Source organism: Poecilia reticulata, linkage group LG17, assembly GCF_000633615.1.
Source record: "Poecilia reticulata strain Guanapo linkage group LG17, Guppy_female_1.0+MT, whole genome shotgun sequence".
Lineage (NCBI taxonomy): Eukaryota > Metazoa > Chordata > Actinopteri > Cyprinodontiformes > Poeciliidae > Poecilia > Poecilia reticulata.
Window position 1 is genome coordinate 11,301,507 of NC_024347.1, and position 25,867 is coordinate 11,327,373.

Sequence of the window (25,867 nt, forward strand, 5' to 3'; positions counted from 1 at the left end):
TGTATTCAGTTTTGTTTTTTTTATTTCAATGAAAAAAGGGGAGAGCAATTCTTGTTTCAGGAATATCATTACAATGAAAGTGTTTGGAAAGAACTTATCCTGTATATACAATACATCCGGCATGGTTAGTTCAGTAGACTCTAGGATAATGAATGAGGGGAAATGGAGATGAGGTTCTGTATGGAGGAGGAAGGGGCAGAAGATGCACCAATCAGATTTTTGACTGACTTTCAATCCTTTGTTTTTGTAAAGCTATAACCCTGTCTGTGCCAATTTTAGTATCTCTTTACAGAATCAATCAACTATAGGAGGAGCAGACATGAAGTCACCCTGTGAGAAAAGTCTCGGTAAAAATATTTTTTAATTTTTTTTCTCATTTTAAAGTGAAGACAAAATTAGGAAGAATTACATGTAGCATGTTTACTTGTGGCCAACATTAAAAACGGCAGCCTCAGTCTTTCCAAGAGATGGACATTTCCAAATCCACTATGCTCTATGAAGGAAAGCTACTTGTCTGTAATACAGCCTTCCTGTTATCGTCTAAAAGTGTGGCTCGCTCTCTCACTGTTTCGCAGTCACAACTGTGCTGTATAAAACACTCTAGATGGATTTTTAAATCTCTGTCCCAATTTCATTTTTAGAAACGCCTCACTTGACCTTTTGAGTCTGCGCTCAGCAACGGCATCCACACTGAAGGCTGTTGCTATAATAATGAACCTGGAAACAGTTGGCCTGGTTCAGTACTCAGAACCAGGCTACATTATTGGCTTTCCAATCAGTGGATCATATTGAAAATCAGACAAAATTTCTCGGTGCATCTCTAGAAAAAAAAAAAAAGAAAAAGCTTCCAACCTCAGTGGTACACTTTCATTTAAAAGAACATATTTTACAATTCTCTTCAAGAGAATAGTCAACAAACACGTCCTGCTTTTTAGTACAAGAGCACAGGATTAATCACTAACCATGGTTACAGAGAGAAACAATTGTAGCGTCATTAAATTCAAACTACCAACATATTAAAAGCTTGTAGTGCCAAATTCAGGACTGTACTCCTCAAGTACAAAGAAACGTTTTTAGAATAATAAAAATATTTAAATAAGTGCAGCCACAGTAATAAATATTAAATAGAGTAGCAATTAGAATGTAAGCATGACACTCTTCAGGCCTGGAGAGTGTATGTGTGTGAGCACATTCACTGTCCTGCCGAAGATGTACAACTCAGATGTTCAGACTTCCAAATCTGTCTCAATAGTGTGCCAGCTTCAGCATAAGCGTGTCTGTAAAATATGTAAAACACCCGAATGGCAATAAAAAGGTGCGAGTAGAAAGGTTTTGCATATGTAAAAAAAATGGTCAAGGCCTCAGGAGAAGAGCAGTTTCTGGAGCCCTGAGGATGCGGTCGAAGCTAGAAGTCCAGATCGGACTGAAAATCACCTTCGCGTATCCCTTCCTAAATTCATCTCAACTACACACCTCTACACATGAACTCTAAACCCCTTTTTCCTCTAAAACCTAAATCTAAAACTCTCCTGTCTGTCTAGCTCAGCACATCTCCTCAGGCCCAAGTTCTGGTGGAAGGAAAAGCTGGAAATCAGAGAAGACGGTGCGACTCCCCCTGGCTGTGTCTTATATAATGTGCTATAGATGTGTAACATACTGGAGAGGAATCTAATAATGGTTAGCAGGGAGTGGTCGCAGGTTCAGACGTTAGCCAGCTCCTCAGCCTCGTCTCTGTTTTCGTTGATCTCAGCCAGAGTCCTGACGAAACGTGTCCACTCGTCGGCTTTGGGAACGCAGATTTGCTGTTGGAAGACAGAAAAGAACGTCTGGTTAAGTTCTCAATAACAACTGATTTCTAGAGTGACATCTGAAAGATTTTTCCAGAATAGTTTGGGGCTTTTAGATATAGTTCTTCCTCCCAGGTAGAACAATGATGATGCAACGAAGATTGAATTTTGAAAGGTTAAGTGTCCCTTCGCAAGTTGTAGAGGCAACACACACATGCTTTCTGGAATAAGTCTGGCCAGAAAGAGTGTGTGTAATGGTAGTGCTCCTTTCAGTTAGTTGGTTTCCTGAAACGTAACAAATTCAGATGAAAAGAAATTGCCAAGGATGTTCCAGAACAACCCAGAAAGCACAAAATGGGTCAAATTTATACTGCGGAAAATCCTTAAACCTCGATGCCAGATTGTTCAGCTTTGATTTGAAGCTTCAAATCAAAAGCTGAAGTCAAACTCGGTTTCCCAGCACCGTTCCTGAACATTTTACAGCAAGAGGCTGAAAACTCAAACTCACCTCCCCTACGTCGTACACCTGCACCTGTCCGTCTGAGTCTCCGGTGGCGATCTCCTTTCCAGAGTGAGACCATCTCACGCGGTTCAGGGCCGAAGACCCTTCCACACACACACTCGCAGTTGGAACCTAAAACACACACACACACAATCATTCACTAAGAAGGAGCATAAACTACACTGCAGGCGGATTCCACTACATTCCAGGCATGAGTGTCTGCGATGCGTTCGCCGGGTTAAAAAGGCAAACGGTTAAAGTTTCGTAGCCCAAAAAAACGGATGACCACTGGGTGCGTACTTCGGTATCGTTGTTGAGGTTCCACAGATCCAGCCGTCCGGACAGGTCCACACAGGCGAACAGAGCGGGATGCGCCGGAGACCACATCGAGTCGTAGACATAGTCGGAGCTGTCCTCGAACGAGTACAGAGGACGGGTGCTCTGCAGCGGAACAATCACAACGAGAAATTTAGCGAAGGAGTTGTGTACAAAAAATTCAAAACCTTCAAGTGACCAGCGGGATGTCTGACCTTTGTGCTCCACAGTTTGACAGTCCAGTCAAAAGAGGAGGAGATGAAGAGGTGAGAGAAATCAACAGGTCCTGCAGCACTGTGGCAGCTCAGTCCAGTCACAGGACCGTGGTGGCCTTCAAACACCTCTGTGATGCCCGCCTTACTGCAGCACACGCGAGAAAGGGAAACGACTTCACAAGGGCCTTACCGGGACGTCAGTCGCTCATAAAGGAACTGCTTTTCCGAAGGCCTCACCTGCCGTGACGACAGGCGGTGTAGACCGAGCCGTCCTCACTGCCCACCACAAAGTTATTCACATCCCCCAGAGGAAACGCCATGGACGTCACGGCCACCGCCTTGCTCTGTTTGAACACCAGCTCCAGGCTGTCCTGCGGGCCAGACACGGGCAGCTTTAGACCCCTCGGATCCTCTCCCAACAGCATCTCTGCGAGCGCAAGAGTGGCAAACCTGCGGCTGGGAGAGCATGTCCAGACTCCAGGAGCACATCTTGCCGTCGGTGGAAATGCTGATCAGGTTGTGAGCGTTCTGGGTTCCGACGACGTTCACGCAGTAGACCGGGTGCTGGAGGAAATGCACAAAACTTTCAATAAAAGCGGCTCAGATTTGAAGAGGCGGAGGGAGGCGCGGTGCGGAGCGCTACCGTGTGCGCTGACGCCGACAGGGGAGTTCTCTGAACAGGAGTGCGTTTGTTGCTCCTGTTGTCCCACAGGACTATCTGTCCGGAATAAGTCCCGCCCACCACCAGGTTAGGGTGAAACTTTGCGAAGCCAGCCGACATCACCTCAGACTGTAAGTAAGGCGACACAAAAGAGCCTCTAAACACGTCCTTCCTCTCAGACTGCAGGGACTCTTTGGAGAGCATGCGGAGCACGTACCTGGCAGTGGAAGATGTACTCCGGCGTGGCCTTCTTGTACTTCATGTTCCAGACTAGAGCCACGCCGTCCGGCTCGTGCGGAGCGTCTTCGTTGTTGTTATACGAGGCAACCAGCAACTCTGGGTACTGAGACAATCAATCAGAGCAGCGGGAAGGCGTTAACGCGAGACCAAAACAAGTTCTCCCCCAAAGCCGACAGCGTTCCTTTCAAAGCGTCAAGGTACGTTTCAAACTACCGCCTCGGATTTTCTGCAAAATACATTAAACTCTTATATGTAGTCTGTCAGCTACAAAATGACACGTCGGTTTTTGACTGGGATAAAATCTACCCTCCCAAAAACAAACTCTTTATGTCCACAAGTCATAAGATGGCTAATCTTTTACATGAATGTATAGCTTTGCCTATAGATCCAGATACACACAAAATAAAGTTAGTTGTTTGTTTAATTAGAAACTGAATTTGTAAACTCCTGCTGGGTTTGGCCAAACCCTAACCGTAGGCATTCATCATATCATTTATCAATTATCGTGATAATTATTTAAATTTATCACTGTCATGACAAAGTCCAATTAATTGGACAGGTGATTTGTCTGAATTCATCCCACCTGAGGAGACCAGTCGAGGCAGGTCACCACTCGGTTCTTGGTCCAGCGCTCATCTGCAAACTGTCTGTTCTGAACTAGTTTTGCTCCTGCCTGCAAGTCGCTGAAAAGGACAGGAAAATATATATATATTTTTTAAATGTTAACAACTGCAGCAAAATTACCGTTCGACAACTGTGAGGTCGCTTTGCCCTCATGCCTCACCCTTCCTTATCCTCCAGATCCTTCCCGCTGTAGTCGAAGCAGACGTCCACCTGCTCGGCCAGAGCTCGCTCCACGATCCGGCTGCCACGCTCGAAAAACGACAAGAACTCATCAGAGTGAAGGACCTGCAGCTTCTCTTCCTCTGTCAGCTCCTTAGGGGTGTCTGCGCACGGATACATAAACGTTACGGGAAGGAAGATACAGAAAAAGCTTCTTTTTTTTTTTGGTAGGCAACACTTTGTGCTTGTCATAGATCAGTTAAGACTGGAACGTATAGTAGGAGAAGAAAACGGTTCAAAAAAGTAGCAATTAATAATAACATAAATTAGACACAAAGTTAAAATCAGAAAAGGAAAAGAAGAAAAATCTGAAATCCTTTCAGGTTTTTTTTTTGGTTTCTGCAGAAGTCTCACTCTCTTTTAATCTCTAGCTGCCTGAATCAGGAGCAGCTAATGGCTTCCTTTGACGTAGCTTTTGAGACCCTCAACGTTTCAATTTCAGAGCTACATCAATGGGGAAAACTCTCCTTGTTAGTCATTAGTAACATGTAAGGTGAATGTTTTGCAATTTAATAAACACAACACCAGTTTCTGTTTTGCTACATAAAATGATGCCTGGTTTCTACAAAAAAGTAACAAAAAAGAAGCAATGAATGATTTAATGGAGAATATCAAGATGTTACCAACTATAGGTAGAAACTATTATGAAAAACCTCAACCTAATTAGCGCATAAAATTAAGATTCATCTCATGACTTGTTTATACCCTGCAGAAATCCTGCAGAACATAACGCGATCTCTGATCGGAAAAGGTCGGATTTTTGAGGTTCGGACCAGGCAGTCAACCGATCAAACTGAAAATTGTCCAATTCTGGGTCAGCAAGCAAATTTGTTTTCTGTACGCCTACATAACCCGCTGTCCTCACCTTCCTCCTGCTGTTCGCTCTGCTCATTTTTCTCATCCTGGGAGTCCTCTGTCAGCGGGGGAGCGCTTATCTCCTCATCCTCCTCTTCGTCTAGACACAGAACGCAGATCGCCGTAAATCAACTTGAGTAAAGGGAAACAAGAACAGAAACCCCACGCCAGCGGCGAGTTACCCGCTTTCTGATCCGTGTGAGCCGACGCCTCTGTGGGCGTCTGCGTCTCCTTGGAGTAGGACACCATTTCCTTCGGGACAAAATCCACCTGGATGAGTTTGGACATCCCAAGTCTCACCGTTCCACGTCTACACGATTGGGATAAAATTAAGTTTGAATTATTAGACTGGAAGTAGGTATAAAAAAAACCCATATATATATATATATACTACATTTTAAATCTTTTCTCAAATGGACATAAACAATGGTATACAGACAAATTTGATGCAAAAAGCTAACACGTTTGGACAAATCTAAGATGAAAGCACAAATAGTCGGAAGACGAGCTAAAGGAAAGAGGAGGAGCAGTACCCCATCAGCTCAGAGTCGGAGTGGAGTTGCAGAGTGGAGGGGTCAGGATCCCAATGCAAAGTCCTTATACAGCCAAATCACCAGACGGTGTTAGTAAAGAGAAATGCAGGACAGAGTAAACAAGAGAAACGCAAACAAAGATGAAGGGCCAAAACATATCAGATGTTAAAAATGGGAAAGACGGGGAAATTATAATAAAAAAATTTAAAAAAACAGGGCGAGAAAGACCCGGAAACAAAAATGAAATGGCATTAAACATTAGCATGGTGGCGAGAAGACATAGAGAAAGGTCAGAATTTCTTCATGTATCGTTGCAAAGTTTACACGCACACACACGCACATAAAATTCCATGCAGGTACTTGTAAAAAAAAAAAAAACAATATAAAATAAAAGCAGCAAATTCAATCTCTTATGTCCCAAACAAACAGACTCCCACACAGACCTTGGTCCTGCGTTTCCATCCCCGGAATCTTGGCTTCCAGCATCGCTGCCCACTGATTTGTTGGAGGGAGACATGGGGGCGGGGACTAGGTAGTGAAACAGACACGTATCTTCTGTTACTACCCTCAGGGGCTGAGCTGTGAACGCGTGTGCGTTTCGCAGTACGTGACCAACGGATGGGTGAGTGGGTGAGTGAGTGAGAGAGTGAGTGAGTGAGGGAGACAGTGAATGTTTGAAGGGGGGGAGACGAGGAGGGATGCGCGTGGAGGTGTGAGTGGATGAGTTTTCATGCAGCAAGGAGGACAAAACACAAGAGGACAGACAGAGGGGAGAGAAGAGAGAATGAAAATAAATGGCAGGCAGGTTTTAAGGTGTCATGCGCAGAACATATAACATGTGCACATATTTGTGTGTGCGTGTGTGTGTCGTGGAGAGGAAATGAGAGTGATATAAAGCTGGGCAAAACAAAAACCAAAAACATTAAGACAGACATTTTATAAAAACGCTGCAAAAGACATCAAGCGAATGGCCGGAACAAGATGAGCTGTTAAAAATGACAGTTTGGGAAACAGGAGCGAGACGACACTGTACATTTACCGTGCGGGACGTCGGGGGTGATGCCAACGCTCTGGAGAAGGGCCTCGGCTTCTCTCCTCTTCCTCTCCAGATCCGAGTCTTCGCCGCCAGCCGGCCCTCCCTCCGCGCCACGTTTGGATTCTCCCTGCGGAGCAAGGAACAGGCTCACCGTCAGCATGGCAACGTCTCGCAACGTAGCCGCTAAAGCGACGAGGCGTCCCTCACATCCTTCTTTTTTTTCTCCTCTTCTTTCCTCTTCTTTTCCTCGCGGATCTGGGCGATCCGTTGCTTCTTCCTCTCCAGCTCAGCCTTCAGCTCGCTCTTGTCAGACATGCTGCARACGAGGGGAAGGCCATCAGCAAAGAAGCACTAACCACAGCACATGCAAATAATACATTTATTACATTATGCTGCACCAATTAACTGGTCGCTGATCAAAATTGGACACGTTTTTTTTTTCAAGAAAATTCTCCAATAAAAGGTTTATGGACAAATGGTACATGTATAAATAGAGAGAATTTTGCAGTTGTCTCAGTTTCTACTCAATGCAATGTATCACATATTAGTAAAAAAAAAAATCTTTAACAGATATTGTGATGCACAAATATATAAATACACAAAAGATATCAGACATAAAATAAGCATGATGGCTGCGGTTCAAAACTAATTTTATGGTAAATGACATTTTAATTGAATTATCGTAATTTATTTATATGTCCAGTTTTTCTTATGTCACTGTTCCAGTTTTTCTCTTCTTTTTTATTTATGTACATCGTAGCCCTGGGCCTGTCACACTGGTAACATGTGGAAAAAGCTGCCTGCAGTTGGAAACAATGTCCTCTTTATCTGCTTTATTAACACCATAGATCAACCAGGGGTGTATTATTTTTTATTAAAAATATAGTAAGTACAATATGCTATGATAATAATAAAAAAAAATATCGGGAGCTTCTTAAACAATATTATAACATCCACAAATAATTATATTATTAAAGTTTAACCCTGCTGGTATTTAATATGCTAAACTCACTCCACCCACTGCTCAAAATAACTGCAGACAAATCAGGAAAAGTAGCAGCTGTGAGCATTTTTATCGTCTCTCTTTGCAATAACTCGCTGATTTGAATCACGTTTTATCATAATCTCTGGTTAGCGGGGCTAATGTGTTGATAATCCAGCTGGCGGCTACACCTCCAAACCGGACAGCTAGCCGTGCTAGCATGCTAATCTCCATGGTAGCCCCGGCTGCGGGCCTACTGTCACAATACTAACTACAACCGCAACAAAGCGACGGTACAGTTTAACTGTTTTCTGTCTCCAGACCAAAGGAATGAAATGCCACAGTCACGAGGAAGTAATTCAATACCTGATGTCGGAAGTTAGGTTTGGGTGCCGAAGTGAAGAAAGAATCCAGTTTTGTGGCCGCTTATTCCCAAGAAAAGATGATGGAGGGTGGAGATGATGATGCTGGAAGAGGCTGCGTCGATCTTCGTCTTTAATGGTTGAACGCAAAACAGGCAGGAGAGAATTACCGCCCTCTCCTGGTGGAGTAAAGGCATTCTTATCAAAATAGTTATTCACTTTTTTTTGTCATTACTTTCCACTTTTTTTTTCCGTTTATTTATTTATTAGGAATTTGTGTAAAGCACCAGTGAAAAGTTGTGATGGTTTTAAAAATCTCGTGCAATCTCGTGTCTTGAGATTGACTTTCTCCTTTGCAAAAATGCTCAAACTCATTTAGATTGGAGATRACGAGTGCTGCMTGTTGCTGTGATAATTTGCCCAAACAACTTTAAGAAAACTACGCCATGATTATCATGGTTTCATGCACAACGGACCGTCTTAGAGACACTGAYGTCCSGTACCTTGCAAAACATATTAAAGTTGTAGTTTCCTGTGTTACACATAGATTTTTTTTGTCTAATCTATGTGTAAGAAGAAGTATCTTACACATTTGAAGAAAAAGAAAGAAAAAATAGAAGTTGCTAGAATTAAGACATTGTTTTATTTTACTGCTATTCAAAATATTAAGGGATGTTCTGTCAACTGGATAGAAATAAAAACCCCTGTAATAACATTTATCTGATAGGTATTTTTATTCATTTATGTTTTCATGTGAACAGAGATTATTGTGCATTGGTCACTCACATTGTACAGGCACTGTATTGTTTTTCATCTGAGAAATTGTGTAATATTTGCAGCTTAACCTGCATTACTGAACCGTACTCTAGTTCTGGTCTGGCTGTCAATCGATTTGTCATCTTTTTGTGGACAGTCTGTTCTTATTGTGGATCCGGAGCTGGCTCAGCATAACGGTAGGGGTCATACAGGTCACTTTTGAAATCATAGGGGTCAAAATAAGGGTTGGGCCTCTTCTTTTTAGCTACATTKAAAACAACAGGAACATTCCCTTCATCTGTTGTTTCTTCGTCTGGTGCTACTGGTGATGATGCTTCCTGTGCAGGATGGGGAGGCTGGTCGACGAGGCAGTCTGGATCCCAGTATGGGTCACAGTCGTATTCCATCCCCTTCTTGGTGACCGGTGGAGGGACGGGTGGGACGGCCTTTCCAGGAGCAGGAGTGGCTGGTGTTGGTTGAGATGGAGAAATATTTCTAACCCCCTCTTCTTCTGTAGCACTGCATGCAAGGTTGAGCCTGGGGTCACACAGTATTGGGACAGCTCCCGTCGGCAGGTAGACGAYCCGAGGTTTGCACAGAGGGTCCCTGGGGTTGCACAGATAGAACTTCTCAGCGTTCTCCAGTGGGTCTGGAGTGGGARCCGGGGCGGTGGGGGGTGCAGGAGGGCGAGTTCTTGTAGCTGGTTCTGCGGTGCTGGTTGCAGCACCCATTTTGTTTTGGTAGCTGGCAGCGTCGGGCCCATAGGCCAGCTCCAGGTGACGCATCTGCTGATACAACATCCGGATCCGGTCTATCTCATAAAGCTGACGGAGAAACCAAGAGGGACATTAGAGGAAAAATGTAACWTTGACGCAGATAAAACCCATGAAATACAGCGATCGTTCAAGCTTATTTCAATCAGGGCTCTGCTTGTCGTCAACTTACTCCTTCAACGTGTCCGATGCTGTTGTAGAAGCTGTARTAGGACTGAAAGTCGGGGTCACCTCGGTACCATTTAGGATCCACGTTCCTCTTGGGTCGAAAGTTCGCCAACAAATCGTTGGCTTTAGCAGAACTGATCCTGACAGGATTTCCTTTGGAGGGGGRAAAGAGGATTGTAGAAGACAAAATTAAAATTGGTTTAGATTTCAGATTTTWWWWAAAATTACAGATAAAATCTTTCGGTGGACTTGAGAAGTGTACTCATGTTAAGGTATTTCTTTTATTTTCACTTTTACACATGAATCTGATCACAGCTTGAAATGGTAGCAGATGAAATACCATCAGGGGGTTTTACTTTCGTCAGAGACGWTGCTCCTATGAAACCTAAAGGGACGACAGGGATTTTAARTTAAGCGCCAAAAATAAAAGAAAATGAAATTAAASATTCAGTAAAMWCTGTGACTACATGAACAAGACTTCAAGATAAGCAGACAACAAAGGCATTAAAATGACTCTAAGCTTKAATAAGGACAAAGATTCTTGTGTCTTATTAGTTGTTGTTTTTTCTTTCATGCTTAAAATCTTTTACATGCATTTAAAGGCAGTTTATTTTTGCAGGACAATATAGGAAKTATACTAATAATCTTACTGACAGACCTGGCATTACCAGCAGGCAGCAGAGTTTTCTCAATAAWGAAGACAGGAAAACCATCTCTGACATCTGGAATTGCATTAGCACACCAATAAATTCATATAATTTCACAATTTGTTTTCTATCAATGTTCATCAGAGTTTGACCCAAAAAGTTAAAAACATATCTTCCTCTCTCTCTCTCTCTCTCTTTAATTTTTTAAAGCATGATTTCACAWTAAATAAATGTAGTGCGCTTACCTTTTGCTCCATCTTCATGTTTCTGATCTCATCCTCAGCTGCAYATCACTGGACATGAGAATTGCCAAGGAAACTCGGGCCTTCTGATTGGATGGCTWGCCAAAGCCAGTGGGCCAAACTCCACCCAATCTGCATTTTTTCTTCAAATGGTTTGGGGTTGGGTGGGGGGGATTCATTAGACTAGTGCACATAAAACACCAGTATATTACCAGCTTCAAACAAAATAGGAGCTCCCATAAAGCAACAAGAGTGCTGTTGCAGCAGAAGAGCCACACGCGGCAAAGGTAGCTCGGCTTCTTTGCGAGATCTTCTTAAAGYGTACGACTGACAAAAAGAGTCAATCAAGGTCATAGTCAATAAAAATAAGAAAGTAAAACAATTATGATGGAGAGAAACATATATTTTATGCCTGCTTCATTGGGTTGATTCGATTGTGTCCCGCCATCAGAAAGTTCCCCCTACTGGTAACAATTTTCTCCCTGCGAGGTAMACAGCTGGATACGGATTTTTAACTGCGGTTAGAAGGGGGGAGAAGCTGAGTCAACTATAGTGTAAGTTGCCTAGAAGTATGCAGGAATAATGAGTAATAATGATGAGTTTGCACAAAGAACAAGCCAATGTAACACAGGTTGGTACATTTGTTTATGAATCCCGAACAGCTTGTTTTAACCAAAGTATTTAAAATAAAAGATGAATGATATGAACCCTATTAAATGATCCAACGTTCASGCCGTTATGTAATTGTTTTTTGGGTTTGTTTGTTTGTTTTTTACATTTACCCCATTACAATCACAAACCTTAATGTAATTTACTAGGATTTTATGTGATGGACTGGCACAAAGTGGTGCTTAGTCCTGTTTAATCTTGAAGTATAGGAGAACATTGTTCTGTTTTATTTACTCTGTTCMTGTGGTTCAACCCCACCCAAATGGGAGTGTTGCAGAAACTCATTGACTAGTTGGTCAGCACAATTTCTTTAATGTTAGAAAGTCAATAGAAAGTAACTCTTTGTGTAGAATCTTCCAAAACACAACTGCTTGTGATTGTAACCCGATTCCCCATTTGAGAAAGGACGGGACCACTGCCAGTACATATACGTTGTTAYTCCTGTTAATAATTGATAAATTCTGCATACACTCTGATGTGTGATTTCTCTCTCTGCAGAGATCTTGAACAGTCAGGGGCATATCGGCATGGAGAACGGGTACGGCACAACCACATGGTTGTGCCGACTCCATGTAGGAGTCAAAACAAACATAGAAATGAGTGTCCTGGTAAGATGAGACCAAAACTGAACTTTCTGGCCAATATACGCAACATATTGGGTGAAGATAAATAATTAGAACGAACATAGTGGTGGTAGTATCATGTCGTGGGGATGTGTTTTATCAACACACATAAAAAGGGGCAACAAGATGGATGTACGATTGCTAAAACTTTAACTGCCGGTGTTTGGATCTAGAGAAAAAACGCCATACAAACATGAAAGAGTGTAGCTTTATTTATTAATGTTTAAATCACCTCTGTGTTTGTCACTTCAGCTGCAGAGCAAATCCTATCTATCAGAGCAGCAGGTGAGGCTGCGATGAAAGAGACCCAAAGAGAGACAGAGTGTCTGAGGGTTTCTGCCAGGTGGCTAATGGTTAACATGGTCCTATAATTGCTCAGTTGACATGACAGAAATGGAAGGGTCTTCTCTTTAAATCATATACATTTATTTCAACTGCCTCATACAAGAAATCGACCAATATTGCTTAAACGTGCCCTCTGTAGCTCAATATTTTGTCATATTTAAATAGATAGCACAGGAGCACTGTTTTACTTCCTGTACAACACCTTTTGTTGCACAACACTGAAGGCATCAATCATCATAACATCCATCCCTGTGAACTGTAAATTATACCTTACCCTGTAGCTGTCTGCAGGACATACGTTTATTTAAAGTTTACTGGCTTCAAACAGGACTACAGGCACTAACTCTGTTCCTGCAGAGCCAACGCTGATTATCTTACACAGCAATCAGTCAGGAATACAGAACAGCCTCGAAATATTACGAGGCAGTAATACTTCTATTACTACCTCGTACTGTTATCTCAGAGAACTTACTACTGTGGCAAGAAGGCTCTGATATTCCTACAAGATGAACAGTTTCACTCACTCCACATGTCATTGATTATATTTTCTTGGCTGATTGGTGAACTATCTTCAAGTTCTACCTTGTACAGCCAATCTAGAGCTAGATTCTCTAATCCCCAACTTTTATATGCATCTCTGTTCAAACACACCTAAATCAGGCTACTGCACCTTTGGAATGCCATAGTCTTGAGGGTTTGTTTAATGACCTTTAGAAAGAGTCGGGAATTTAAAAAGTAAAAATTTAAGACTGTATGTTCTGTGGTTCTCCTGTAAGAAGTTATGGAGCTACGAAAATGACTTAAATTTGTACACAGGTAAATAGAATGTAATAAATTACAGTTTAACCTTGTAGGACATAGCACTTATTGTGAAATGAAGCAAAACATAGCAATAAACAACTGTAATGACTTTTTGGGAGTTTTTTATTGAGTTATTTGACTTGGCAATAGTCCTTATTTTTTCTGCTACACAAAACCACTCAAGCAACTATAACTGTAGTAACTATTGAATAATGTGGAATTGATATTGGAAAATCTTTTGTCAATATCGAAAAAGATTTGTTAGTGAAAACTTTTTTAAGTAAAAGTTTTAAAGTTTTATCAATATTGTATCTATCTGTTATTCATTCATTAATCCATGATTACGTTTTACCCAACTTTGACCTTTGAATTGTCCAGACTCAAAAAAACAAATACATTTCCCCTTATTTCTAACTACAGAGTCATATCCAGAAATATTAAATGAGTCAGAAAATTAGGAGTTGGTAGAAAATGGGTGAATAAGCAGCTAGAGCTGAAAGCTAGATTTCCCAAGACTCCTTTTCAAATTTTGCAAAAACATCTGCTTAAACACAGAAAAAAAAAGAATTTTTATTGCATGCTTTGAAAACCACATATTAATTTTCTTCCACTTTTGCTAACTGCTAACTTTGGAGTAGTCTGTCATAAGACTCCTATAAGATATATTGAAGTTTGAAGTAAGAATGCTAAGCAAGGCCTAGCATTTGCATGCCATAAAGCATTATGTCCACTAGACGGCGGCACAACAAAAACAGTTAACCGGAAACGCGTTGCTTAGTATTTCCTGTTAGGATGTCTTAGGTTTGTAGTTCTTGTGTTGGTGACCTGTCAGCGTTGTAGTACAGGCTGTCACTGCTAATACACTATCCATCTTATCGGCGATCGCTTAGTTGTCGCCACCGACGCAGCCGGAACCGGTTCTTTGGTCGCTCATGGAGTTTTATTCATGCTAATGATGCCAGATGAGCACCCAGCTAACGGTTTATGCTAACTAACTTAGCCACACAACTTGACAGCTAGCTTTCGACGGCGGCTAGCGGCGTTAGCTAAGACCACTGGCAGGACGAGGTGTTGGAATCCGCCCACCCTTTTAAATCAGGGTTCCGGGACAAAGGAGTGCACGGTGAGTTGGCAACAACTTGAGACAGTTGTTGAATCTTAAACCAATATCGCAGGTCGAGTGTTTGGTGTTTTAGATTAAATGAAGCTTTAATGTAAACAACCAACAGGTCAGGGTTTTAACGGCTGATCTACTCAACCAGTGCCACCAGAATAACCACTCCGTCAGCTGTTTTTGATCACTTTCAGACCGAGTTTACCTTTTTGCAGTCATATATTAATTTTTAAATCTGCAAAAATGTGCCAGTGATATTTCACTCCTATCGAGAAAATTGTTGGAAAATGCAGCTGAAGCCCTCAGACTGGAAAGGTGGCGATCAGCAATTCAGAAGAACCGATTAGAAATATTTCTGTATTAAACAGGCAAACATGTTTAATGTCTGATCTCCAGGGGAAAAAAGTTGTCCTGAAGCATTTTTTTTTTTTGAGTCCTACAGTGTTTTCCACTTTCAGAGATATCAGTAAGCTCATTGTTAATCAACAACCATCTCAGTTTGGCTCAGTAAAGCCCATTACATGAGGCTAAAAGCCCCCAAAGCCCCCTGCCCTTGTTCGCTTCTTTTTGTGGTCAGATAAGACTTTGGCACCATCTCTTGTTCCTTTCTTATTATAGCAGTCAGGTTCAATGAGAATGACATCTGCTGTTCATGTAAATCTCCTGTCAGTGTGGGAGTCCTGCAGGACTTAATGCTGCAGCTGAAAGAAAAGGGAGTAGAGAAGGGGTTGAGGGGGGGGGAAACGCTTGTACAAGTTGCCCAGTGTGAGATCGGGTCACCATCACCACCTGGAACGTGTACTGTTACATTATTTACCGATAACACTTAGTCACACTCTCATAACTTGTGGATTTCAGCATAACATTGACGTCCAGCAAAAAAATAAATAAATAAATAAAAAAGTGATAGGTGTAAATAATGAAGTGTGGTTATTATGTAAATGCAAGATAAAGAAGTGGCGTATGAATGGTGACCACTCCCTTTAATCGACTTGTGGCTTCCGTTTTGGTGGGGTGATGGTATGTGAGGAATGGGGCAGAGTAGCAACCCATAACACAGGAACCCTTGCAATGTTATAAATGCACTGAGTTACTTGCTTTTGGTGTATTCTGACATATAGATTGGAGGAGTGTGCGAGTTGGGATCACAGACAAATTTAAAACTCTGCTCCAGAGGTCAGCAACYTCTATGATCCCAACCGGCATTTCTGSCCTCACCTACTTAAAATAGAAAATGCCCAGGCCTGCAGAACCYTCTCGAGTTTTGTAAATATATTCCATCTGAAAACGGTTTATGGCATTGTAAAATCAAAGTACCAGCAACAATTGTATTTTTATTTTTTGCTTTTGTAGAGTAGAGAAGCATAAMACTTTTACAAAGAGAGGAAAATTATAATTTCTCAAGCAGAAAGGCCGAATTCGGCTCCAGAAATCCCATGTGGCTTCTGGACGTTTTGCGTACAGGCTGACAAAGTTGCTGACAAATCCAGGCTGTAATTTGAGTGCATTCAATCAGTGAGACGGGAAAATATCCTAGTAGTTTTATTAATAAACTCTTATAAGCGCTGCACCAATTAGTACCTCCAGCAACTCCTTCAAACTAAATGTGGGCGATTCATTTTTATTTAACCTATGCTTTACTTTGTTTTTTGAGACGATCGGAATTCATGGAAACTTTTAATTYAAGACTACCGACTTACTGTTTCCGTAATGTGTAATTATAGCATTATTACAGAGGCCTGTTTCTTTTTTTGAAACTGGCGTGTGTCATTTTGTCACCAAAACAGGATGGTAGAAGATGTGAGAAAARCAAGACTTCCTGTGTGTGTTATTGGTTTGTTTTAAGTGTCAAAAGATAAACTGGGAGGTAAACTACAGATGTTGGAACTGTCTTTTTAATTAATAAAATACTATCAGTGTTTTTTTTTAAAGCAAACCCACGTTAAAAAATGTCTAGAAGAACATTTAACAATCTGTAGCCTTAAATTCAACACTACTGAGAAAAATCAGTTTTCATTTTAAATCTAGTAAAAACTGGAAGTTATTTAGTGTTTTTGTTTTAATATGCATAAAAATGGCATCAGAAAATGAAAAGTATCTAATGCTTAAGTGCTTTGTCTATTAATGACCATCGCTTCTCAGTCAGACATTTTAGAAAAAAAATTATCCTTTGCCCCCAACATAAAAACTACAAAATTATTAGCTCTGTTTTCATTTATTTTTTAAATATCACTTTGAGTTTTTTCTCGTTTTGTTTAATTTTGTATTTAGTCAAATAGAAGGCTAAAGAGCACGACTCACGACTCAGTTTTTCTCTACTGGGTCAAAGTTCACCAAGCACATGACAACCTCCGTAGCGTCACAGCTGTCCAGATTTGCAGTCAGTCCAGTCTTTTAAAATTATGCAACCGTGTCCCCGGCATTGCCCCCCTGACGCAGCATGAAGTTGAGGGCGTGTATCWGTGCGGCGCGTTTTAAAGGATGCGGTGCGCCCGAGTGTGTGAACTGTTTTAGTCGTACATGTCTTTGCCTGTGAGCCCAGATGGCGGCCCAGAGCTCCAACGAGCTGGTGATGTCCAGGAAAAGAAAAAGAGACGGCTCCAATGGGGAGATGGAAGAGGGGGAACGACTTGGGAAAATCCCCAGATGTACCGTGGTGAGTCAGCTCCGCCCTTCAGCTTTTTATGTTTTGAAATGTGCCTGACTTGTGTTTTCTGTTCGCCCAACGCGCTCTGCTGATTCCTTTATGTTCCAAGCGTTGCAAATAGCATTAGGCAGCAGAGTTTCAAAAGTGCTGCTGATCTCTGTTAAGAAGTGCTCAGTTCACACGCATGACCACTTATTGCCACATCCTTATGCTTTGTTAAAGAAGGGAAAAACATTACAAAACTAGAGCAAAAGCAACATTTTTCCTTCTTGAGGGTAATGCTAGTGAATCATTTTTGGGTTAAACTAAAGGATTGTATTACAATTTTTTTTATTTTTTCCCCCACACATTTGGATGGTTTAGGGACTGAAAAACCCTGCGCCTTTTGCTGATGAGCTCGAGCCAGCTGATAAAAAACCTTACAAGAGAGTCACCATGGAAGAGGCAAAGAAGGGAACACCGCGTGAGTTTCAGATCAACTCCCTGCTTTTTGAGTTCATTCGTACTGTTTCCGTCTCTGGTTTTTGTAAACTTGTGTTGAGCGTCTGCAGGTTTCCTCTCAGTCCTTATTGCCTTCACCTCCAATGGCTCGTTTGTTCATTCCTCTCTKGTCTTGTTTCTCTCCCTCCAGTCAGCAGACCCGTCCGAGTCTATGCAGATGGCATCTTTGATGTTTTCCACTCAGGTCACGCCAGAGCTCTGATGCAGGCGAAGCGCCTCTTTCCAAACTCGCATCTCATCGTCGGAGGTGAGTTGAGTGTAGAAGTCTGGATTTTGGGTAAACTTATCCGTGACGTGGCAAGGAAAGGTCAACACTTTGCACATATTGAGACTTTTTGCACACTAAATGATAATTAAAAGTCTAAATGAAACTTAAATGACAGTCAGCTGTGCTTTAAACATAAAAATGCCTACTTCTGAGTGTGCTTACAGAATTTGAAAAATATGAAAAAAATAAATACAGGTAGGTGCATTGTAATCCATGTTTCAAGTGGATTAACGATTAAAACAGTATTCTTTGCAAACATATATTTTTATTTACCCTTAGAATAACATCCAGAAGCATCTGATTCGTTTGTACATTTTGGAGCACAGGTTTGCAATATCTGAGTAAATAATACAGTAATAACTTGGTAAGGGAAGGGGAACACCATCTAGATTTGGAAAATTAATGAATTGTTAAGAAAAAAAACCCCAACATCTTTTCGATATTTACATGAAGCGATTAGCTCGTGTGTTTTTTAGATTCACGGTAAAATAAAATTGGATTAAAACAAACAAAAAAAAGCTCTAGGTCAATCTTATATTGAGCAATTTCAGGTTTATTCTCTCATTCAGCATTACATGCACTTTGGAGAATTCAGATGGTTGTCCTGGTAACAAGCTTCTGAAAGATGTTAAATCCTCATATTTGATCTCTGAACAAAGAGATGGCAGATAAAAGTACCAATAGCTTTTTTTAGAAAAATAAAATATCTGGACTAGTTTACTAAAGAAACTTGGCAAAGTTTACTTTTTGTCGTTCCCTCATTCAAACTAATGTAAGGTTTCGAGTGGGAAGAGCTGCAGTTTGTTTATCTTCTGAAAAAGGAGGTACTCTGTGATAAAAGCTTCAGAAGCACCGGTTTATATAATCGAGTGCAGAAACGTGATCACAAATCCAAATCGTTACCTTTTGGATATAGCAGCTTCCTCGACTGAAATAATGAATATATTCCAATTCATGTATCTGCAATTTCTTTATAAAGCCTATAAAACACCATACATATTTCTCTGTGGTTGTGTAATATGACTTCCTGCTTGATTATTTACTTTTTTCCTATGAGGATTTTGGTGTCAAACATCCTGAAACGCAGCTTTTCTTTTCCTTGCATGTAGAAACGCTAACTTCCACAGCAGTTCTTTATTCATGCTTCTGAGAGTTCTGGGCTTATGATAGATGGATGTTTTCTGTCAAGAGTATTTGCAAAGCAAATAAAGAAGATTGTTTAGGTTTAGCTTTCCATATCCAGAGCTACACAACCCACCTTGCTATCATCATAAAAGCTGAAACTGCACAGCTAAGGAGAGATGGCAAATCAACAATATGAAGTCCTATAGAAATATTACTGAGAACAATTTAATGGCGAAAAATGTATTTCACTATGTCATTTCAATAGAGTACAAATATTTAGGCGGTGAAACTGTTCGGGATGAATCAACATTATGCCACCCGCTGATATAATTTGGCATTTGCACAAGATTTATTCTTAGTTGAATGTTTTAGAGGAAAACATTCATTTACAATTTAGGCATTTTGTAAACTAAACATTAATTTAGATAGTTAGTATAAAGATAAACAAAAGTGAAGTATAATTTATCATAACTATATCCACTAGGTGGCAGTAAAGTGAATCCATATGATCTTTGGTATATGTAGATTAGGCATCAACAGGCATTGGGGGTTTTACATACACCAGCTTGGTTGTGTGGGGAGTTTTTGCAACACTACTCCTAAAGGGGTTAACCCAGTGATTTAATATAAACATTTCCTTGGCTTCACAGTCTGCAGTGATGAGCTCACCCATAAGTACAAGGGCTTCACTGTGATGAACGAGGATGAGCGTTACGACGCCATCAGACACTGCCGCTATGTGGACGAAGTGGTGCGAAACGCTCCCTGGACGTTAACACCAGAGTTCCTTGCAAAACATCGCGTGAGTGTTTAACACAAAGACKCATCCGAGTGAAACGACTGTCTGGATTCTTGTTCATGAGCAAACCATCAATCCGAATCTGCTCTGGTGAATGATGTGTGTCGTAATGCCCTATTCAGATTGATTTTGTGGCCCATGATGACATCCCGTACTCATCAGCAGGGAGTGATGACGTGTACAAGCACATTAAAGAAGCAGGTGAGTCATGAAGGCAAAGGAAATAGATGATTTAAGTTTTTTCTTTTTGTTTGACACAGTGGATGCTGGGCGTCATGTGTGTGTTTCCTCTGGGTTAAATGCTTTAAACCCCCTGGAATACACACAAGTTCTGAAAACCTCTGATTGTTGAAATGACAAATGTTCAATTTTGGTTAGAATGTGTTGCAAAAGCATTTATGCTAGTCTCTTGAAGTTTTTCAGTAAGAACCAGTCAAACCAAAATTGAACTTCCTGTCCCACAAACCTTACATGCTGAGGAGGAGTAACACTGAACTTCGCCTTAAACAATGTGGGAACATTCTTCTCATGGTTCATTTCTGCAGGCATGTTTGCTCCCACCCAGCGGACAGAGGGCATCTCCACCTCTGACATCATCACTCGCATCGTCCGCGACTACGACGTGTACGTCAGACGCAACCTGCAGCGAGGTTACACAGCCAAAGAACTCAACGTCAGCTTCATCAACGTACGATGTTTCTGCTTCGTCACAGACGTGGCCGCCTCCGTGGCTTTGTCCTCTGCTGTCTCACCGTTTCCAAGAGGGTAAATAACCAAATAACTGCTGTTCTCACACCAGGAGAAGAAGTACCACCTGCAGGAGCGTGTCGATAAGGTAAAGAGGAAGGTGCGTGACGTGGAGGAGAAGAGCAAAGAGTTCGTCCAGAAGGTGGAGGAGAAGAGCATCGACCTCATCCAGAAGTGGGAGGAGAAGTCCAGGGAGTTCATTGGCAACTTCTTGCAGATGTTCGGCCCTGAGGGAGCTCTGGTGAGCACGCTGCTTTGTTTGTGGTTCCAAATCATTGTGTAATCAGCAAGGTTTGTTAAGAAAGCGTCGCGGTAACGGTGTGGGGATGCGTTGCTGGGGTCTGAATACTCGGGCTTCAACGTGTGTTTTACGATGCCTCGTCGTCGTCGCTACAACAATTGATGGGGATTTGGTTGATGTCTGGTCTCTAAACTCTCAGCTGATCTTTTCCAAAAACAATTTAAGGTACAAATCTTTTATAAAGGTGAGAACTGAGGAACAAATTTAGAATCTAAGCAGGGCCGTCGTTTCTGACGAGGACTGAAATGGAATAAGTGAAAACGACCACAACTGCGACACAGTATGTGACAATCACGAAAATATCTCACCACACTCGAAATGAGACAAAACTAACTTTAAAAGTAACTTTTCAGCAAGATGTAGGAGCTTGTTTTAAGTCAATAATTTCGTGTTTGTTGCATTGACAGTCTATTTCAAAACAAACTTCCAATCAGACATGTGCTTTTTCATCAATATTAAGGAATTATTGATTTAAAACAAGCTCATACACCTTGCTGTAAATTACTTATAAACTAGATTTGTTTTATTTCAAGTATACTAAGATATTTGCAGTAGGTCAAAAATACTTGGGTAAAATTTTGTGTTTTTGCAGTGTAGAGAGCTCCTACTGTATCATAAACTTGTTAAATGTTGTAGAAAGCTAATCTCACCCCGGGGTCCCAAGTCAGATAAAATCCTCAAAGTACATGTTAACAAATGCTGTGCAAATGTTGTGCACACAGAAAGGAAAAGCTTCATAAGTTTGAATGTTATGATTTTAAGCTAAATCACTCATTTCAGCCACTTCTATTTAATCTTGGAAAACACTTATGCACACCGTAACTGTTTGCAAACAACATCGTTTGCTTGTTTTTTTCTTAGTTTCTTATGAACATAATATTAAAATTAACCCCAGCTCTACCATATCCCAAAATGCAAAGTGTTTTCTTCTTCCTTTCCTTTTTGAATTTAGTTCTGTTTTGTTAGTTCTGCTCTGCTTTTCCCCAAGATGAGGAATGCATTTATATCTGAATATTTATGCAGGCAAGCAGATAGAATTTCATGTGAGAACTTGCTGCTGAGCTTCATGACGCAGCAGGGAGCAGGGAGTGGCGGCCAGCAGAGCGTCGTGTCGATGGATGATAGCAAACAGCCAGGGAGTTTCTGTGACRATAGAAACCTGTCTGGAGGTTTCCCTAAGATGAAACGGAGAAAACTAATGCAAGAAGCCGATGGGAACATATTTTTAGTTTTCCTCTGATTTCATTATAGGTCACCGCCGTCAGGCCACGGTGACGTATGTTGGAATTCAACAAATATTTTGCAGTGCTTTATACTTTTTTTTTTTCTTTTTTTTTTTGGAGCTCCACGTTCAGTCGGTAAAACTTTATTCATAGAGCACTTTTTATGCTGCAAAGTGATAAAATCACTAGAAAACTGTAGGAATCAACGCAAAGGGTAATAATACTAATAATAAGACAAAGAATGAAATGAGAGGAGAAGAAAAATTGTAAGAGGAGTCGGTAACAAAGTTTACTTCATGACTGCCAGTGAAGAATAAAACCCTGCTGCAGAGCCGGCCCAAGGCATATATGAGTTATGAGTAATAAAATGTATACATATAAAAAAAACTAAAAAAAAACTAAATTTTAATGCATATTTCCATTTTATTTGTATAGTTGTTACACAAATAATAGGCTGATATCTTCCAGCTGTTGGGGAAGTATAAGATATTGTTAACTTGTTTTCTGTACATTTAGTGTTTACAAATAGTTAAAATAGTATAGCACACTTAAATATCACCCTGCATTTTAATATCCTTTTTTTTTTCCTTTTAAGGTTAAAAATCATTAGCCATAACAACACTAGTATGATATATGTTAATTATAAGTGATGCTAACGACACCATAGACTAGCTTAGGAATGATGAAGCATCTGGTGTTGACATGTTGGTATGGGGTGGCCTCAAATGAAAATCTGCTTAGGGCCCCAAAAAAACGCTTGGGCCGGCCCTGGCCCGCTGACTGTACACTGAACTCCTCTGTGCCCTACAGAAGCACATGCTGAAGGAGGGCAAGGGCCGCATGCTGCAGGCCATCAGCCCGAGGCAGAGCCCCAATAGCAGCCCCACCCGAGACGAGCGCTCGCCCTCCCCCACCTTCCGCCTCCCCTTCTTCTCCAAGACCTCCCCTCCACCCTCGCCGCCCCATCCCAGCGGAGCGCGTGGATACCTCATCAGCGAGGACGACGACGAAGACGACGACGATGACGACGACGAGGAGGAGGAGGACGACAACTGAACAAGTCTGAAGACGTCGGCGCCGTCGGGCCTCAGTTAGCACTACCAGTAACGAGAGCTGGGTGGCCTTCGAGGAGCTCCTGGCTGCGGCTGTTTGTTTTCTTTTGTTTGATTTTTAAAAAAAAAAATCGTGTTCATTGATGATTTTTATTACTTTTTTTTTTTTTTTGTCTTTTAGCACTTCAGCGTCATGTTACCTTTGACAGCCAGGTTGTTAACAGCTCCTGTTATTTTTTTAACAGCCAATTCCCATCTTCTCTGTTTCTGTGTACTGGTCAGTAAATTACAACTAGACACCCCGAGTTCTTTGAAAGTTAGTTTATGAATCTGTTACTTTTTTTTTTTTTTCTGTTGGTAATTAGTCGCTCACTGTCACTTAGCAATATGTTCAGGTGTTAGCCTTGGTGCACTGCCTCCATCTGTGACTGTATTACTAGAGCTTGCGTCGTGGCTCCGGGGGACGTTCTGGTTACGGCTTTAGCAGTGGGTGGTGGGGTTGGGGGGCTCGCTGTGTTTTTTTTTTTTGTTTTTTTTTTGTTTTGTTTTGTTTGTTTCTTGGGTCACTTGTTGCAGCAGAAGGTTTAATATGGATTCACAATCATGACACGGTTTTAATTATCTGCTTATTCGCTGCAGATTTTACCCTCATGCTAACGTTAAAATAAGGCACCTGAAACCAATTAACATCCGATTACATCAGATCTCAGCTGAATCTGAGTATAACATGTCAACCAAGCAGCAGCATTTTTTTTTTTCCTGAGTTTTAGCCTGTATGTGTTGGAGCTTGGTGTGTCCATGTATATGCATGGCATTGTTTGTACGTCAGCATGTTTAACGTGTCAATTAACGGCATCTGTCTTGTTACCAGACGCTGGGTTCAGCTTACTAGTTCCCGCATATAGTAAATAAATTAGCTTTGAAATTTTTACTATCTGCTGACGAGAATCGGTCTTTGAAAGACTAGTTTAAAACTAGACGCCTTTAAGCGGCGTGGATGAATGGATGACACATTTAAATTTTGGTGTGGAAATGTTTATTTTTGTAGCGTTTCATCCCAGTTTTTTTTTTATTTTTTTAATCTCTCTTTGTTTCCCCACCCTTATTCTTCCCTGAGCAGAGAATCAATATAAGCAAGGTGCAATTTACATATTGTTTTGTGTCCTGTAAGATTGTCCTACAGATCTGGAGCTGTAAGAAAGTGATTTTAACTTTGATACGTTGTGACAGGACAAAGTATTAGGTTTTTAAATTTCAGAATATACACATTTGTAAAAACCATTAAATGGTGTACTGCAAGTTTAGTCATTGGCAAATGGGAAGACTGGCATGAGAAACTAAATAAATAAATGTAAAACAGGACTTCCTCTGRTGCAGATTGGATGGTTTCATCACTTTGAGTGAGCTGCCCTCCTTCCCCAAATGATTATTTTTCTTAAACAGTTTCCTCTCCATGTGACTGTTGGAGGGGGGGAAACATGCGAGTTAAGCATTATAAATTTGTAATTCTCCATCTCCAGTGAAAAAGCATGTCGTCTCTGAATAAAAGTGATCTTTTTAGTGATGAAACGTTGACGGATTAGCATCTGTTGGCGTGAACCACCTCTGAAACCTCTGCTAGTCCGTGCAGACATGGTTTTCATGTCTACAGTAAAAAGAAAAAAAAAAAAAAATCAGTATAGTCTGGAAAGAGAAAAAGCAAATTCTGTCTGGATTCTGGTGCTAAAACAACCTAGTCTTGATTTTTCCTTTTAAAATCAGTAACTTCAGTTCGAGCATGAACACGTAAAGGCAAGCCGATAATAGCTGCAGTTTTAATCATGGTTTGTGTTACGTTTTGAGGTTTATGTTTGTCCTGCATCCTGGATGTACAGGAAGAGAAAAGATGTATTAAATCTTGTCCAAAAACATTTTGACTGTCTTGGTTTTAAGGACTCCACACTTAATAGTTCATGCTTGTGTAATCTGTAGGATGAAACAATTTTATAATTATGGCATCCCATCTCAAACTAGAATATAATTGAAAAGTTTGGGTGAATAAGTAAAAAAATTTTTTTTAAATGATGGCTCATAGTAAGTTATATGATATTAGGAGACCAATTAATCTTAAACTGTTGCAGCCTACAAAGTCATGGAGTTAACTGCAAAAATACTGCAGTCGTAATATACCAGTATATTAATGGAAAGCAGCAGCAAGGAGAACTGGAGCCTCGAGAGGATTGTAAGGCAAAGCCTATTCAAGAGTCTGGAGGTGTGGACTGAAGCTACCACAGATTTATCAGCACATAAAATTTGCATTTAATTTGGAAATCAAAGAGTGTGGCGAGGGACAGAATCCACTCTGCTTGACATCCATTAGAAATGTTGAGTGATGATGTGGGGAGCCGCGTTTCCTGCTGCTGTTGGTCCACACAACACAAATTTTACAACATTCAATACTTCCTTTTGCTGGCGATATTTGCCGATTTCAGTTCCCAGCAGGACATTTCACCTGCCAAAACTCTAAAACCTCCCATGCTGCCGTTACGTCAAGCCAGTTTGTTGGACCAACAGAATTTGAGTTTAGTCAAGAGGGAAGTAAACGTTTCAGAACCAACAATGCAGACAAGCTCAGTCACCATAAAAATGGAGTCGGTAATTTATGTAAAAGTAACCATGTGCAGCACACAATACTTGTCAGTAATTGTTTTTTTTAGATATTCATTGGCTGTAAAACGGTTAACATAAGAAATAAA

At 41.0% G+C, this 25,867-nt stretch overlaps 3 protein-coding genes across 7 annotated transcripts; 1 reads left to right on the top strand and 2 right to left on the bottom strand.

Annotated features, from left to right (window-relative positions):
* Positions 1–4: 4 nt before the first annotated feature.
* Positions 5–8,474, bottom strand: LOC103479324 (cytoplasmic dynein 1 intermediate chain 2-like). 4 transcript variants are annotated; one of them, XM_008433691.2, is made up of 17 exons: positions 8,336–8,474; positions 7,195–7,303; positions 6,991–7,114; positions 6,395–6,479; positions 5,952–6,014; positions 5,601–5,728; positions 5,429–5,518; positions 4,505–4,667; positions 4,304–4,403; positions 3,698–3,823; positions 3,463–3,609; positions 3,270–3,383; positions 3,057–3,190; positions 2,820–2,964; positions 2,590–2,730; positions 2,296–2,421; positions 5–1,802 (listed from the first exon to the last, which is right to left on the bottom strand). In XM_008433691.2, exons 2-17 carry the CDS (start codon positions 7,300–7,302, stop codon positions 1,701–1,703), a joined length of 1,896 nt encoding a protein of 631 aa, XP_008431913.1. In that variant the 5' UTR covers position 7,303; positions 8,336–8,474; the 3' UTR covers positions 5–1,700. The 4 variants fall into 4 exon arrangements, with proteins under 4 accessions (XP_008431913.1, XP_008431912.1, XP_008431915.1 ...); XM_008433690.2 differs by having other exon boundaries at positions 6,395–6,530; XM_008433693.2 differs by lacking the exon at positions 5,952–6,014.
* A 651-nt stretch (positions 8,475–9,125) lies between these two features.
* On the bottom strand, positions 9,126–10,693 carry LOC103479348 (uncharacterized). Its single transcript, XM_008433717.1, has 4 exons — positions 10,687–10,693; positions 10,369–10,413; positions 10,033–10,181; positions 9,126–9,911 (listed from the first exon to the last, which is right to left on the bottom strand). The coding sequence occupies exons 1-4, from the start codon at positions 10,691–10,693 to the stop codon at positions 9,252–9,254; spliced, it is 861 nt and encodes a 286-aa protein (XP_008431939.1). The 3' UTR covers positions 9,126–9,251.
* A 3,446-nt stretch (positions 10,694–14,139) lies between these two features.
* pcyt1aa (phosphate cytidylyltransferase 1A, choline a) lies at positions 14,140–23,191 on the top strand. Of its 2 annotated transcripts, none has more exons than XM_017310234.1 (9): positions 14,140–14,478; positions 17,012–17,122; positions 17,480–17,579; positions 17,748–17,864; positions 19,661–19,812; positions 19,932–20,010; positions 20,355–20,497; positions 20,609–20,797; positions 22,891–23,191. In XM_017310234.1, exons 2-9 carry the CDS (start codon positions 17,012–17,014, stop codon positions 23,134–23,136), a joined length of 1,137 nt encoding a protein of 378 aa, XP_017165723.1. In that variant the 5' UTR covers positions 14,140–14,478; the 3' UTR covers positions 23,137–23,191. The 2 variants fall into 2 exon arrangements, with proteins under 2 accessions (XP_017165723.1, XP_008431910.1); XM_008433688.2 differs by having other exon boundaries at positions 14,142–14,478; positions 17,012–17,125.
* Positions 23,192–25,867: the final 2,676 nt, after the last annotated feature.